Below are 16,509 nucleotides of genomic sequence, written 5' to 3'. Positions count from 1 at the left end.
GGGGTTATAATATTGCTTCCACCACATTTACATAACTGTAAATTCATCGGGGTTTGGTTTTTTTCCTTATCTACATGGTATACTTTCAAATGACTGATTTGTACTTTGTAGTTTATAATCAATAAAAAGGGGCAAACCAATTTCAGTATAGTTGCCACAAGAATGGGCCGGGTAACCCCTATGTAGAACATCATCGCAACATTATCAGCGCGGAGTCGTGTGAAACCCACGACATTATACATTTGCGCGATTTTCATAAAGTTTTTTTTTTTTGACACAGTACATGACTGTGTACAGGATGCAACACGAGCTGGCAAAATTGCAAAAATTAAAAATAAAATTAAAGTTACCATATAAAGAATTATCTATTTGACATAATACATACAAAGAAGTGAAACTGGTACATGTTTATTCCCAGTTAGCATAAGAACCAACCAACCAATAAACAAGCTAATTAACTATAAGTGAACTGATAATAAATCATTAACTGAAAACCCCTTATTACATGATGGACAACGTCTTAATCTAGCAGCCAATCTTTCTTGAGTACAATTATGACAAAATACATGACCACAAACAGTTATGGCAGTATCTTTCCAATTCTTAGAACATAAAGAACATTTAGCAATTGATCGAAGAGCTTCTAATTGTTGTTCATCTTCTTGTAAAATTAATGAAGTATTATTTTGTTTATACTTTTGTAATAATGAATCAGTTCCTTTAAGATTCTTTTCAAGTTTATTAACCTTAACTTTATATTGATTATTTTCACTGGTTAAATTATTAATTTCAGAAACTTTTTCTTCAATTGATTTACTAAGTCTTTCAACTTCCTTTTGTAATGATTCTTTAGAATTCTTTAATGATTTAACATTCTCTTGTAATTTAGTATTCTCTCCAAGAGAATTCTCTTTAATTAATTTATAATCACTTAAAGATTTGGTTAATAAATCTATCTTAGTTAAATAATTCTTTTCCAAATCATTCAAGTTTTTAACTAAATCTTGAGTTTTATTGATTTGAGCTTTCATAACTTTATTTTCAGCACTTAGTGAATCTTTAGCTCTCATTGATGCAAAATATTTTTGATCAGCTTTAGTCTTTTCAATAGTTAATTTTCTAACTAAATTCTCTTGATCAATGTTCGATCCAAGCTTCTTCAATGAAATTTCTCTTGTTTCTTTAAATGCTAATTCAATTTCTTTAATTTCATTACTTAATTCTTCAATTCTTGAAATTAAATCTTCTTTACTTAATTCATTCAATTTTTTATCTTCATTTGTAACCTTATCTAATTTTTCTCTTTGTAATTGCTCTATTCTTTGACTCAAAACTTGATTAAGATTAACAAGTTCTTTACTTGCAGGTTGACTTTCAATTTGACTCTTTAAAATAGCTTGCTTTGCAAGTAATTCATCACGTCCAGTTCTAATACGAACTAAGTCACTTTCACTTTTATTTAATTGATCTTTTAATTTCTCATTCTCTTCAACTATCTCTTTTGAAATTACTTCTTTAATATTATTCTGTTGTGACTCTAATTCATTTAATTTAGTTATATTTGAACTATTGATCTTATTAAGATTAACAATTTGATCTTGTAAACTTTGATTATTCTTAATAATTCTCTTATAATGAACATTATCTATTAAATCACTTTCCTCTAAATGATGTAATTTATTATCCAACTGTATGATTTCTTGTTGTGACTTATTATATTTTTCAGTAATTTCCGTGATTTGTTTACTTATTATTTCATTAGAACTTCTTAATTCTTCAACTTCAATCTTTAAAGTTTCAAGTTCTTCTACATTATCTTTTTGATGTTGATTATTAGTACTTCCATTTTCTTGATTCCCATTAGGTAATTCTTCTTTAACTCCATTAGATGTTTGCAATTCATTCTGATCCTTTTCTTGTTTAATCTCGTCTTTATCATCACTCTGTAAACTATCATCAACACGTTTAAGTGTCTTAGAATGTTGTCTTTCCTTCTGTTTAACTATATCCAACAATTGTTGTTGTAAATCATCTAATCTTAATTCTAATTCATTCTTTACATTGGCCAAAGCTTCTGAATTAGCTTTAGCAAGCTTTAATTTTGAATTTAATTCTTTATATTCTTCAGGTAATGCCGAATTTGAACTTGATGAGGAATCATTCTCTAATAATGGAGTTATAACTTCAAGTAGATGTATTCTCTTTTCTTCAAGTAATTCATCGAATTTTTCATCCGGTTTAATTAATAATGCAGTATCAATAGTTTTATTATCCTTTACATTAGGGAATTTGACTCGGAATAATTCAACTATTTGTTCATACCATAAAGAAAGTAATCTTATCTTTGATTCATTATCTTCATACTTTTGTTTGAATATCCTTACATCTTCAGATAAGAGACGTGATTTTTCTTTATATGTAATCATTTGACGCCAAATGGCTTCCTTTTGGAAATAAACAACATCACCTTGAGTTAAAGGACCACTTTCACTCAATTTATGTAATGGTTTAAGTTTCTTAGCTACTCCAGAAGCTTCCGAGGAATCTCCAACCAGCCTCTTTCTGGAGTTCTCCACCTGACTCATAGTTATGAATATGTATAAATAATATATATATATCAATCTACAAGTATATCCAAATTACTTTATCCAATGTGATTATAATAATACTAGACTAGACAAGACAATGAATACAAAAGGTAACAATATAAAAATCTAGAATTTACGTAACCTTTTTAAATCAAATCAAGTCTACTCAAATTCACAATATCTATGCTAAACCACCCAGTATCTGATAGAACAATGTATGATTTTTAGATACTCTGGATATAATACAGAACTTCCTTTATCAATAGTCTTATTAAAACCGTTGGTGTAATCTTTAGAAAAAATTTATAGGATTGGAAAATAAATATAAAAGGTCCAGCACCCGTCCATTTTAGGTCTCACACGACTTCTACTTCTTATTCCTATTCTTAGATTACTTCATACAACTTCAACTTTAGTCATAAGTTATATAGTAAGAAAGTTATGAATCTTAGGTATATGAATCTTAAGGTATGAACAGCATTGAATGTCGAATTTTGTAAATATTAATTTGTAGTGTAATTGTATAGCTTGTCTAGTGTAAGTAAATGAACATGTGAAATCATTCGTGTGGGTTAGATTATACTACGGACTATAGTTGCAGTTGAATGAAGTAGAACAAGAAGATGAACATGAAGGATCAACTAAGTGTTGTGATGATAAGTTGTTAATATATCCTAACTAGAAGTATTTATATTGACTGTATTGGTCAATATTCATAAAATAACTATTGCTCGATCATGAGCTGCAAATTAGTTATATGTGTACCTTACCTTTAATACTGATCTCCCCTCTTTCCTCATAACGTGAAAGCTTATTTCAAAGTTAATAGAAATCAAGTTGATTAACATTTCCTCATTTATTGATCAATATTTGTGTATTCATACTGTCATCTTACAATACTCCATAATACGTCGACATACTGTATAGTGTTGAGACGGTAGAGAAAATTAGCAACTGAATCAAAAATATTAAATTTCCACTAGTTTAACCTGATTGGATATCTCATAAGTATCAATTGCTTGGAATAATAGCGATACCAAAATTCATTCGTGATTAAGTTGTTTGCTGATTAGCTTTCACTTTAATTTAGGATGAAATTCATTCGTCAATTCCATATTATTTTGATCCTAATATGGGCTCCAACATTAGTATTTGGAGTTAAAGAAAGTTTATTTAAGACTTGTGAAAATTCTGGATTTTGTCATAGAAATAAATATTTTGCTGAAAGTATTAAAAATGAAGGTAGTAACTATCAATCAAGATATTCTATAGCTCCTGAATCAATTTTAATTGAATCTAAATTAAATACAAAAATAATTCATGGTCAAATTATAAAGGATATACCTACTTTAGCCGAGGATTTTATACTACCATTTGAATTATCTATATTAGAAGGTAATAATATTAGATTTACAATTAATGAAGAACAAAGACATATTGCTGATATTAAAGCTATAAATATAACTAATTATCGATATAATCAAACTAGTGATTGGGCATTTGTAACATCTGAATTACCTTATTTGGCTGAAAATTTATTCAAAGTTGAAATTGATCAATCAAAGTCTGAAGTTATAGTTCACTATGGAGAATCTAATGAATATAAGGCAATCTTAACATTTAATCCTGTTACTTTAACTGTGTTTTATAATGATATTCCACAAGTTATTGCTAATCATCAAAATTTCTTCAATTTTGAACATTGGAGACCAAAAGAATCAAATTATGAACATCTTACAGTTGAAGAAACTGATTATGGAATGTTTGAAGATCATTTTGTAGATAGTGAAAATGATAAGATTCCATTAGGACCTGAATCAATTGCATTAGATTTTACATTTAAAGGATTTAAGAATCTTTATGGAATTCCGGAACATGCCGATTCATTAAATTTAAAAGATACAACTGATTCAGATCAACCATATAGGCTTTACAATGTAGATATATTTGAATATGAAACAAATTCAAGAATGGCCATGTATGGAGCAATTCCATTATTATTGGCTGTAAAGCCTGAAATATCATTAGGATTATTTTGGATTAATGGAGCTGATACTTTTATAAATGTTGATAAGACATCTAATGAGGAAGATAGTCTGACACATTGGATTTCTGAAAATGGGGTATTGGATTTTATGATTATTATTGATAAAACTCCTGCTAATATTAATTATAATTATGGTTTAATTACTGGATTTACTCAACTTCCTCCTTTATTTTCTCTTGGTTATCATCAATGTAGATGGAATTATAATGATGAAAAGGATGTATTAGATGTAAATCAATTAATGGATAAACATCAATTCCCTTATGATACTATTTGGTTAGATATAGAATATACCGATCAAAAGAAATATTTCACTTGGGATAAACATAAATTCCCATCTCCTAAACAATTATTAAAAAGTTTAGATCATACAGGTAGAAATTTAGTAATAATTATTGATCCTCATCTTAAAACTAATTATTTCTTTAGTGATGAAGTAATTAAAAAGCAAGCATGCATTAATGATTCAAAGAATACTACTTTCTATGGTCATTGTTGGCCAGGTGAATCTGTTTGGATAGATACTTTCAATCCAACATCTCAACCTATTTGGGATTCTCAATTCGAATGGAATAATGAATTCTTTGGTCTTGATTCGTCTAATGTATTTCTTTGGAATGATATGAATGAACCATCAGTTTTTAATGGACCAGAAACTTCAGCTCCAAAAGATAATATTCATTTTGGAGGTTGGGAACATCGATCAGTTCATAATATATATGGATTAACTTATCATGAAGCCACTTATGAATCATTAATAAAGAGAACTAAAGGTAATACCAATAGAACAAGACCATTTATATTAACTAGATCTTATTTTGCTGGATCTCAAAGAACTGCTGCCATGTGGACTGGTGATAATATGTCCAAATGGGAATATTTAAAGATATCTATCCCTATGGTTTTAACTTCAAATATTGTTAATATGCCATTTAGTGGTGCTGATGTTGGAGGTTTCTTTGGAAATCCATCAAAAGAATTATTAACAAGATGGTATCAAGCTGGAATTTGGTATCCATTCTTTAGAGCTCATGCTCATATAGATGCAAGAAGAAGAGAACCTTGGATTGCTGGTGAACCTTATACAAGTATAATGAGAGATGCAGTTTTATTAAGATATGCTCTTCTTCCAACTTTATATACTGCATTTTATGAATCATCTAAAACCGGTATTCCAATATTTAAACCTATATTTTATGAAGCATTAACCAATCCAAAGAGTTATTCTATTGATGATGAATTTTTCTTTGGAAATTCAGGATTATTAGTAAAACCTGTAACTGATGAAGGTGCTGATCGTCATGAAATTTATATTCCTGATACTGAAGTTTATTATGATTATACGAATAGATCATTACCAAGTATTAATGTATATAAATTAGACGAACCAGGATATATTAAAAAGGATATTAGTTTACAAGATATTCCAGCACTTATTAAAGGTGGGCATATTATAAGTTTAAAGGAAAGATATAGAAGATCAACAAGATTAATGGTTAATGATCCATATACTTTAATTATTGCCTTGAATAACAATGGAGTTGCAGAAGGTCAATTATATATTGATGATGGAGAATCCTTTGAATTTGAAAATTCAGGTGAACTTGCATTAGTTAAATTCAGTGCTACTGAGTCAACTATAAATTCTCAAATACTTGAAATTAATGATACATTTAAACAAAAGATATCATCTATTAAGATTGAAAAGATCATTATATTGAATTCTAAATCCAATAAGTCAATTGAATCTATTAGTATTAAACAAGGCGATGAAGAATGGCAAGCTAAATTTGATGGAACAGTCGATAAAAAGACCATAATTCATAATGCAAAGATAAAAGTTAGTGAGTCATGGGATATTCAATTAATTTATGAACCTGATCATGATGAATTATAAAATAAAATAAAATAAAATAAAATAAAATAAACTATATTATTATACATTATAAATTTTAGAATAATATGCAATTCAATCATTTAAACTATCTCTTAAAAGATAACTTCGTAATCTTGTAGCTATTTTAACAACCAGTAACCAATCGAGATCTTCATTACATACAGTACAAGATTTATATTTAGGTATTAGTGAATTATCATTGGTATGTTTCATTGCCATGCAAGTTAAATGGAAAAATGAATTACATTCCAGTTGCATACACGCCCCAATTAGCCTTAAATTACCTTGTTGTCGAAATTCATTAATTTGTTTCTTACTTTTAAAGGAGGGAACTGTTTCAGGAGAATAATCAATTTTACAGCTACAAATGCTGCAAGTTGAAGATTCTTTTAATAGATTTTGTTTAAGGGTCTCGAACATGTTAGATTTAATCAGATTTTTATCATCTAACAAGAATTCTTGTAAGGGTTGTACATCTACATTTATATAATTTGGGATATCTATCTTATACTTATTAATATTCCAAATCTTAATTAAGGATTGGTCATCATTATCATCACATATTAATATTTTTAAATCAAGGGGATTGAAAAAATTACTTGTTAATAGTAATCTAACATTAGCCATAATATTTTGTAATGAAGTAGTACCTTTTTTAATTGTAACTCTATTAATTTCATCTATATGTCTTGTTTGATAAGGATGTTGTAAAGAATGTTCGAATTGTAAGGCAGATATTTTGGATGGGAAATTATAAATTAACATTACAACTTTCCAAGGTCTAAACCCATCTCGTTTAGTCTTATACGCTCCACCTCGTTTTAATTCTCCATTATGTTGTCGCAATCTTCGATTTGGATCTGGGGTTGAACCTATATAAAATGATCGAGGTTTAGGAATAGATTGTAGAACATATACACAATAAAAGGTCGGAACTACATGACATAACAGACTATCATTTACCATGATAGTTTAATATTAAATTATATATTTATATTACTATAATACTTAAGAAAATTCTCTCTAACTAACTATAATTATAGTCAATAATAAGTGGTGTTGTAAACAAAGAATCGGCTGGGCATCCATATTTTTGTGCCCCGGCGCACGACACATAGACCCACTCAGAAAAACTTATTGCGTAATAGATATTCTTCTATATAAAACCATGCATTCATAGTTATAATTGTTAAGAATTAGCCATAATTGAAAGAGTTGGCATATTACAGAAGTTATCCGAGTGTTACTTAAGTGAATAAATCCCGATATTTTATTTACTTACTTTCAGATTTTAATTAAAAACCGAAATATATCGGTAAAATAAACCATTAAATCTTTGACTTATATTAACCAAATTGGTTATAGTTATTAGAGGTTAAAATTTATTTCTGTGAATGATTTTGTATAACAATTGATAATTTTTTGTATAAAGAAAGATGACTCTCAAGGTGGAACAAGAGAACCCCCTTGTGGCCGGTGGTTCGAATCAAAGTGGTTCTAATGATTTTGTTAAGAAATTATTTTTAATGTTACAAGAAGATAGTTATAAGGATGTAGTTCGTTGGACTTTAAATGGTGATAGTTTTGTTGTATTAAATACTAATGAATTTACTAAAGAAATTTTACCTCGACATTTTAAACATAGTAACTTTGCAAGTTTTGTTAGACAATTAAATAAGTATGATTTTCATAAAGTTAAAGTATCTAATGAAGAAAAATTATCATATCCTTATGGTGAAGATGCTTGGGAATTCAAACATCCTGATTTTAAAATCAATGATCGAGAATCTCTTGAAAATATTAAAAGAAAAGGTCCAAGTGTTAAAAAAGTTGTACCTGTAGGTACAAATGGAATTGGAGAAGTTAAAGTAGTTCAAGCTCCAACTTGTAATCATAATTTTTCACAAATTACTAATTCCCAGAATCATATGAAAGAACAAATTGAAAGTTTAAAGGCAGATAATCAAGCATTACATCAAGAACTTAATGTTCTACTGACAAAATATAAGACATTAGTTGAAAATATCGTGGCGATAAATACTACTGAAGAAAGAAATCATCGATCTTTAGGAATATTAATTAATTGTCTTCTTCAAGCAGGAATAAAATTACCTCCATTAGATTTCCCTAATCCTTCTTTAATGAGTCTACAAGCCCCTCCACAATCTGGAAATATTCTATCAACATTACCTCCACCATCATTACAACCTAATCATACTAATAATGGTATACCTCCAATTCCAAGTCCAAAAACGGCTTTATCACTTGTTAATACTCAAATTACTAAACCTCAATTAAAACAATTACCTACAGCTACAAGTTCAACTAGTCCATTTGTTCATCCTATTAATAGGCGAACTCCTCCTAGTACAGACGCAATTTCTCCAAGTCAACCATCACCATTTCCTAATTCAGCATCTGGATCTCCTGGAACTTCAGCTCCTCAAATTTCAACTACAAATTTACCTAATCCAAAATTTCATGTATTATTAGTAGAAGATGATAATGTTTGTATTCAATTATGTCGAAAATTCTTAGTTAAATATGGGTGTCAAGTAACAGTAGTAACTGATGGATTAAATGCTATTTCAACAGTAGAACATACCAAGTATGATCTTGTACTTATGGATATTGTTATGCCAAATCTTGATGGTGCAACTGCTACTAGTGTTATAAGATCATTTGATACTAAGACCCCTATTATTGCCATGACAGGAAATATTGAAGATAATGATTTGGTTACATATTTACAAAATGGTATGTCTGATATATTAGCCAAACCATTTACTAAAGACGATTTATATTCTATTTTATCCAAGCATTTATTAACTGAACCACCTAAAGTTGATACTGATGAAAATGCAGCAGCTGCAATTGGTGCACCAACTCCAGTTGCTCCACCAGCAGAGGTTGTATCTACAGTTCCAGTATCAGTTCCAGTATCAGTTCCAGTATCAGTTCCGGTATCCGTTCCAGTATCAGTTTCAGGACCAGGTTCAGTTCCAACAGGTCCAGTTCCAGTTCCAGGATCAGTTCCTGTGTCGGGAACACTACCTGACCGTAATGGTTTAGGTGAACCTCTAAAAAAGAAATCCAGAATCTAACGGGTATCATTGTATATTTGTGTAGTAGTCTAAATTATTTATACATGTATTATTTATCTATTCATTTATTCCAGAATTAAATGGTATGCCAAATCAGAAAATGCATTACCCCATACTGCATCTTTACTTACTGATTGTTTAAATCTAACTATTTTGCACCCAGAAAAGTATACTGGTACTGTAGTATAATCAATTACTGGTTCTACAAATTTATTTCTATTCTTTCTAGATCGCGATTTTGGAGTTTGAAATGGTACTTCATCTTGCTTTGGCTCTTGCTGTAGTTTAATGGGTGACAGTATTTGATTCAAAAGTTTACTGACTTTTGGGTACTTTTCAAATAATTTCCGTTTAGTAAATCCATCAGTATGTGATACCACATCATTACCAAGCACATAGATAGGAAATTCAGTATCTAATAAAGTTTCCATTAACTCTATTGGAGCATGCGGTAAAAAGTATAAGGTAGATTCGGGTGCGAAATGAGTCGGTATTTGCTCATCTATAGTACTATTAACTATATCAATTAGAAATTTTTCATCATTAGTATTAAAGATTGGGTCATAAAGTGATAGGTTCTTAGTTGGAATGGAAAGTATATCCATAATTTCAAGAATATATGCTAATTGATACATGGCATTAGTCATATCTATAGGAGATCCTAAAGCTAAGCATCGAATGTACTTAATACTTAATTGTCCCAAAATATCTTGTGATTCTTGGAAAAATTTCGACTCTTTAAGCACATTTCGATACTTGACTAATTTGACTTGAGCACTACTGACCAACTGATCCTCCTTCCCACTATCATTATCACTTACCATTATTAACTACTGTTAACTAACTAACTAACTAACTAACTAACTAAGGTCCAGTGAAATATTTCACTTAAATTTATTAAGTATGGGCCTGCACACAGACCCACCCCATCATCGTAAAAAAAATTAATTCAACATGAGCCAATATAATTACTGGAAAATACTACTGCTTCCTTCGGAACGTAATTGGATTACGAACAGTAGAAGTTGTGAAATTATTGAGTCAGTGACTTAGATATCGAAATTTAAATTTGTTTAATATAAACAAATACAAAATTCGAAGTAAATCTATTCACTATTAAATTAGCACGTTGAATTCTGAATTAACTGTATCATCTTCCACCATGAGAAAGTGTAAAATTTTTGTTGGATCTTCACATCCTGAATTAGGTAGATTAGTATGTGATCGATTAGGAGTTGAACCTGCTCCTTGTACATTAAAGAAATTTTCAAATGGTGAAACTTCAGTACAAATTGGAGTATCTATTAGAGATGAAGATGTTTATATTATTCAATCAGGTTCACCACAAATAAATGATCATATTATGGAATTATTAATTTTAATTTCAGCTTGTCGTGGAGGTTCTGCTAATAAAATTACAGCAGTTATACCTCAATTTCCTTATTCAAAACAACTGAAAATGAAAAAGCATAGAGGAGCTATTACTGCTAGAATGCTTGCAAATTTATTAGTTATGGCAGGAGCTGATCATGTTGTATCAATGGATTTACATGCATCTCAAATGCAAGGATTTTTTACTAAACCAGTTGATAATTTATATGGTGCACCAACATTAGCAAGATGGATACGTCATAATATACCTGATTGGGAAAATGCTGTAGTAGTATCAAAAAATCCTGGAGGAACAAAACGTGTTACTGCATTAGCAGATTCTTTAAAAATTAATTTTGCTATGATTCACACCGATAGAAGAAGAACTCAAGATGGATATTCTAAAAAGAAAGCATTAAAAAAATCTACTAGAAAAGTTATTAAAGAACAAGAACAAGATGATGAAGATGAAGAAGATAATATTGTTTCTGAAATTCAAACTGCTAGAGTTGTAGATGGTCATGTTGTAGATGATGATTATCCTACTAATAATGGTACTTCATCTAAACATATTATTAATGGAGATAATTCTAAAAGTCATTTAGAACATCCATCTATTATAGATAGTGATGTATTAGGTGGATCATATGATGCAGCTAATTCAGATGATGAAGATGAACCAGCATCTATATATCAAGAAAAACTTATTACATTAGTTGGAGATGTTAAAGATAAAGTTGCAATTATTTTAGATGATATGATAGATAAACCTGGATCATTTATATCAGCTGCTGAACATATGAGATTAAATTGTGGAGCTAAAGCAGTTTATGTTATTGGAACTCATGGAGTATTTAGTGATTCATGTTTAGAAGATTTAACTGATAGTAAATGTATTGATAAAATAGTGGTGACTAATACTTATCCAATTGGTAAGGAAAGAATAGAAGCTCAAAAGAAGAAACTTACAGTTATTGATGTATCACCAATCTTTGCTGAATGTATTAGAAGAGATCATTTTGGTGAATCTATTTCAGTATTATTTGATTCTTTGGCTGCTATAGAGTAAGTCAAATAAATTTATTTCAATTACTACTACCTTCTTAATATTTCTTTATTAATTGATTGTTTATTTCACGTGGATCTTATTTGTTATTACCTACTTTTACTTTTACTTTTTTACTTTATTCTACTATGAATATAATATTTATTTTAGAGGTTACGATTACTCTGTAACTAAAATCCAACGATGCAATCTTTAGGGTTGCAGGACACAATTGCTTAATTAAAGTTTACTTTAGTTAAGCCAATAATTTCTGGACTAACGGAGCGTTGGAATATTACTGCTTAAACTTTTCATTTCTTTAAGAACACTTTTCAATTCTTAGAGCGGGAATAATTAAGCTACATATGTTGTAGTAAAGTATAATTAATTAATTGACCTTAATTTTAAACTTTTTTTCCTTTGACCACGTCCACGTGCGCGCGATTCACGTGCATGTGCATGTGAGTGGATTGCACGTGCCTCTTCCATCTATCCATCAATAAATTTCATCTATCTCATCTCCCATATAACTCAGTAAAACTCATTAAAACTCAGTAAAACTCAGTCTAACTCAGTAATGTCGGTCCCAATTGATCGTACTGATAGTGACAGTAGTACTGACGCATCATTGGGTAAACTTTCTATTGAAGAAAAAGTTATTAATAGTCTACCAGCTAATCTTCGTAAGAAAGTTGGACAACCCATGTCTCCATTATCACTTGATGATAGTAGTAGTAAACCTCCAACTGCACACACATTATCTTCACCTGCAACCGAAAAGGCCATTGCATCTATTGCTCCTATGTTAGAAGCATTTGCACCTAAAACTTCAGCACAAGATTCAGGTATCCCTACTTCATCATCATTTAATTCAAGTTCTTCATCACCATTAAATTCTAATGTTGGAAGTTATACAAATGATGATTTCCCCTTACAAGATTATAAAAATAATGTATCTAAAGCTAATAGTTCAGATTCAGCCAATGAAGATTTCTTACGTAAAACTATATCAAATACATCATCAGCTTCAAGAAAATCAATTTCAATTCATCGAGATCCGGTTGGACCTCAATTACCAAAAATTGGTAAGATTGGAGTATGTGCAATGGATGCAAAAGTTATGTCAAAGCCATGTAGAAAGATTTTAAATCGACTTATTGAAAATGGAGAATTTGAAACTGTTATATTTGGTGATAAAGTTATACTTGATGAAGCTATTGAAAATTGGCCAACATGTGATTTTCTTATTAGTTTCTTTTCTACAGGATTCCCATTAGATAAAGCAATTGCTTATGTTAATTATAGAAAACCTTATATTATTAATGATTTAGTATTACAAAAATCTTTATGGGATAGAAGATTAGTATTAAGTATATTAAATCATGCTAATGTTCCAACACCTGCTAGATTAGAAATTAGTAGAGATGGTGGACCACATTTAGATAAATTATTATGGTCTAAATTACGAGAAATTGGGATGACAGAAACTCAATTAGAAGAATTAACTAATCAATCTGAACCTGATTGGGAAATGGTTGATGAAGATACACTTCGAGTTAAAGATCAAATTTTAAGAAAACCATTTGTTGAAAAACCCGTTGATGGTGAAGATCATAATGTATATATTTATTATCCAAAGGCTACTGGTGGTGGAGGTAGAAGATTATTTAGAAAAATTGGGAATAAATCTTCAGAATTTGATCCTGAATTATCAACTCCAAGAATTGATGGATCATTTATTTATGAAGAATTTATGGATACTGATAATTTTGAAGATGTTAAAGCTTATACAGTTGGTTCAACTTTCTGTCATGCCGAAACTAGAAAATCTCCAGTAGTTGATGGAATTGTTCGTAGAAATACTCATGGTAAAGAAGTTCGATATGTTACTGAATTAAGTGCACAAGAAACTCTTATGGCCCAAAATGTTAGTGCTACATTTAAACAAACTATTTGTGGATTTGATTTACTTCGAGTTAATGGGAAATCTTATGTTATAGATGTTAATGGATTTTCATTTGTTAAAGATAATCTTGAATATTATGATTCATGTTCAAGAATTCTTCGAAATTTATTTATTGAAGCTAAAAAATCTCGAGATTTAATTAAAGATAAAACTCCTACGGTAACTAAATTACTTAATAAAAGTCAATTTGAAGAAAAAGAACAAAAATGGGTATTTAAAGGTATGGTTTCAGTTATTAGACATGCTGATAGAACTCCTAAACAAAAATTTAAATATTCATTTAGATCTCCATTATTTATATCACTTTTAAAAGGTCATAAAGAAGAAGTTATAATTAGAGCTGTACCTGATTTACAAGTAGTATTAGAAACAGTTAAAATTGCTGAAGAAAAACAATTAGAAGATTTAAAGAAATTAAAACAATTAAGAGGAGCATTAGAAAAGAAGATGAATTTCCCGGGAACTAAAGTTCAATTAAAACCTGCCTTAAATGCCGAGAATCCTGATATAGTTGAAAAAGTTCAATTAATTCTTAAATGGGGAGGAGAACCAACTCATTCAGCCAAACATCAAGCCACAGATGTTGGAGAACAATTAAGACAATATATTAAATTAATTAATAAAGATGCTTTAAAAGATGTTAAAGTATTTACTTCATCTGAAAGAAGAGTTATTGCCAGTGCTAATTTACTGACTGTAGCTTTATTAGGACTTGATAAAGAAGGTGAAACTTTACCAGAAGATTTTTTAATTGTTCGTAAAGATTTATTAGATGATTCTAATGCGGCAAAGGATCTTATGGATAAAGTTAAGAAGAAATTAAAACCATTATTAAGAAAGGGAGCAGAAGCTCCTCCACAATTTACTTGGCCTCCAAAGATGCCTCAACCATTTGTAGTTATTAAAAGAGTATGTGAACTTATGAATTTCCATCATAAGATTATGGAATATAACTTTGAACATAAGAATGTTGATGAATTCCAAACCAATTGGTGTTGTGGAGAAGATCCTTTATTATTTAAAGAACGTTGGGATAAATTATTTCAAGAATTCATTAGTGTAGAAAAGACTCATCCTTCTAAAATATCTGAATTATATGATACTATGAAATATGATGCTTTACATAATCGACAATTTCTTGAAAAGGTATTTTCATTTGATCCTAGTGATGAACGTCTTATGACTGAATTAGGTAAATCATGTGGAGATACAATCAATTCTTCAGGACTTGTTAGTGAATATCCTATAAATATATTAGCCATGAATAATTTTAGAATTCCTGATAATTCAAATAATTCAACGACAATTGCTGGATCAGTTAGTCCACCAAATTCTGATTCAGGACCAAATTCTTCAACCAATTTAACAGCAGCAAATGTTCTGTCAACTTCAGCATCTGCTGGTTCATTAGGTTGGGTATTACAAGCTGCTTCTGCTTCAGGTCAAGATGTTAATGAATCCAAAAAACGTTCAGATAATCCATTTGATCATCCAACTTTTGCTCGATTAAGAGAATTATATCGATTATCTAAAGTGTTATTTGATTTTATATGTCCTCAAGAATATGGAATTAAAGATGATGAAAAATTAGATATTGGATTACTTACTTCATTACCATTAGCTCGATCAATTCTTTCTGATATTCAAGATATGAAGAAACATAATACTGCAGCAGTAGTTAATTATTTTACTAAGGAATCTCATATTTATACTCTACTTAATATTATTTATGGATCACAAATTCCTATGAAGATTGCCAGAAATGCATTACCAGAATTAGATTATTTATCACAAATTGTATTTGAATTATATGAAGCCGAGGATTCTCATAGTCCTGGAGGTAAAAAGCATTCTATTAGATTATCATTATCACCTGGTTGTCATACTCAAGATCCATTAGATATTCAATTGGATGATGATCATTATATTGGATGTATTCCACGACTTAGTTTGACTAGACATTTAGATATGGATTTAGTAACTCAACGATTAAAGTCCCGATTCTCGAGAGTTTCGTTACCGAAGAAGTTTACTCCGGTGAATATTTCGAGTCCATTAGCGTATGGTATATGATGTAAAGTATGTAAAGTAAAGTATGTAAGTATAAAGTATAAAGTATAAAGTATAAAGTATTAGAAGTGCTATAGAAGTAGTAGTGTAGTAGTAGTAGCAGCACTAGCTACAGTTATAATAGTATAGTACTGGGGAAGATACCTGTGGTATTAGCAGTACTAATAGAACTAGTAATAAGAGTAAGACTAAGACTAAGACTGTAAGACTCGTTACTGCTTACAGTTATAATAATATAATAGTACTGGATGTAATGAGTTATAGTAGTAATGTTCAGTAAGTTCAGTCTGTAGTTCAGTAGTGCTGTAGAGTATAGCAATAGTGAACAGTAAGGCAGCAGTATAGTAGTAATTATACTAAAGTGATAGTACAGTATGATAATGGTAGAGTAACAGTAGCGTAATACTACAGTAATACAATT

At 29.7% G+C, this 16,509-nt stretch overlaps 7 protein-coding genes across 7 annotated transcripts; 4 read left to right on the top strand and 3 right to left on the bottom strand. All coding sequences in view use genetic code 12, as the record gives it.

Moving 5' to 3' along the window:
• Nucleotides 1-458: 458 nt before the first annotated feature.
• Nucleotides 459-2,585, bottom strand: BRE1 (E3 ubiquitin-protein ligase; the record flags this gene model as incomplete). The annotated part of the gene is made up of 1 exon (XM_064883535.1): nt 459-2,585. The coding sequence occupies one exon, from the start codon at nt 2,583-2,585 to the stop codon at nt 459-461; it is 2,127 nt and encodes a 708-aa protein (XP_064739027.1).
• A 999-nt stretch (nt 2,586-3,584) lies between these two features.
• ROT2 (glucan 1,3-alpha-glucosidase ROT2) lies at nt 3,585-6,563 on the top strand. Its single transcript, XM_064880987.1, has one exon. It carries the CDS (start codon nt 3,680-3,682, stop codon nt 6,530-6,532), a length of 2,853 nt encoding a protein of 950 aa, XP_064739026.1. The 5' UTR covers nt 3,585-3,679; the 3' UTR covers nt 6,533-6,563.
• On the bottom strand, nt 6,529-7,545 carry RJT21DRAFT_118281 (endonuclease). Its single transcript, XM_064880986.1, has one exon. The coding sequence runs from the start codon at nt 7,496-7,498 to the stop codon at nt 6,605-6,607; it is 894 nt and encodes a 297-aa protein (XP_064739025.1). The 5' UTR covers nt 7,499-7,545; the 3' UTR covers nt 6,529-6,604.
• A 423-nt stretch (nt 7,546-7,968) lies between these two features.
• SKN7 (kinase-regulated stress-responsive transcription factor) lies at nt 7,969-9,636 on the top strand (the record flags this gene model as incomplete). Its single annotated transcript, XM_064885325.1, has 2 exons — nt 7,969-8,677; nt 8,948-9,636. The coding sequence occupies 2 exons, from the start codon at nt 7,969-7,971 to the stop codon at nt 9,634-9,636; spliced, it is 1,398 nt and encodes a 465-aa protein (XP_064739024.1).
• A 33-nt stretch (nt 9,637-9,669) lies between these two features.
• On the bottom strand, nt 9,670-10,629 carry RJT21DRAFT_18568 (uncharacterized protein). The gene has a single exon (XM_064883617.1). The coding sequence runs from the start codon at nt 10,458-10,460 to the stop codon at nt 9,702-9,704; it is 759 nt and encodes a 252-aa protein (XP_064739023.1). The 5' UTR covers nt 10,461-10,629; the 3' UTR covers nt 9,670-9,701.
• Nucleotides 10,630-10,798: 169 nt separating this feature from the next.
• On the top strand, nt 10,799-12,076 carry RJT21DRAFT_129597 (ribose phosphate diphosphokinase subunit; the record flags this gene model as incomplete). Its single annotated transcript, XM_064882967.1, has 1 exon — nt 10,799-12,076. One exon carries the CDS (start codon nt 10,799-10,801, stop codon nt 12,074-12,076), a length of 1,278 nt encoding a protein of 425 aa, XP_064739022.1.
• A 529-nt stretch (nt 12,077-12,605) lies between these two features.
• AFL1 (inositol polyphosphate kinase) lies at nt 12,606-16,150 on the top strand. The gene has a single exon (XM_064880985.1). It carries the CDS (start codon nt 12,630-12,632, stop codon nt 16,089-16,091), a length of 3,462 nt encoding a protein of 1,153 aa, XP_064739021.1. The 5' UTR covers nt 12,606-12,629; the 3' UTR covers nt 16,092-16,150.
• Nucleotides 16,151-16,509: the final 359 nt, after the last annotated feature.

This window comes from Scheffersomyces amazonensis (genome assembly GCF_036850825.1).
Source record: "Scheffersomyces amazonensis strain UFMG-HMD-26.3 chromosome Unknown RJT21scaffold_2, whole genome shotgun sequence".
NCBI classification, from domain to species: Eukaryota; Fungi; Ascomycota; class Pichiomycetes; order Serinales; family Debaryomycetaceae; genus Scheffersomyces; species Scheffersomyces amazonensis.
Note: the sequence above shows the minus strand (reverse complement) of the source record. Positions and strands in the feature narration are given on the sequence as shown.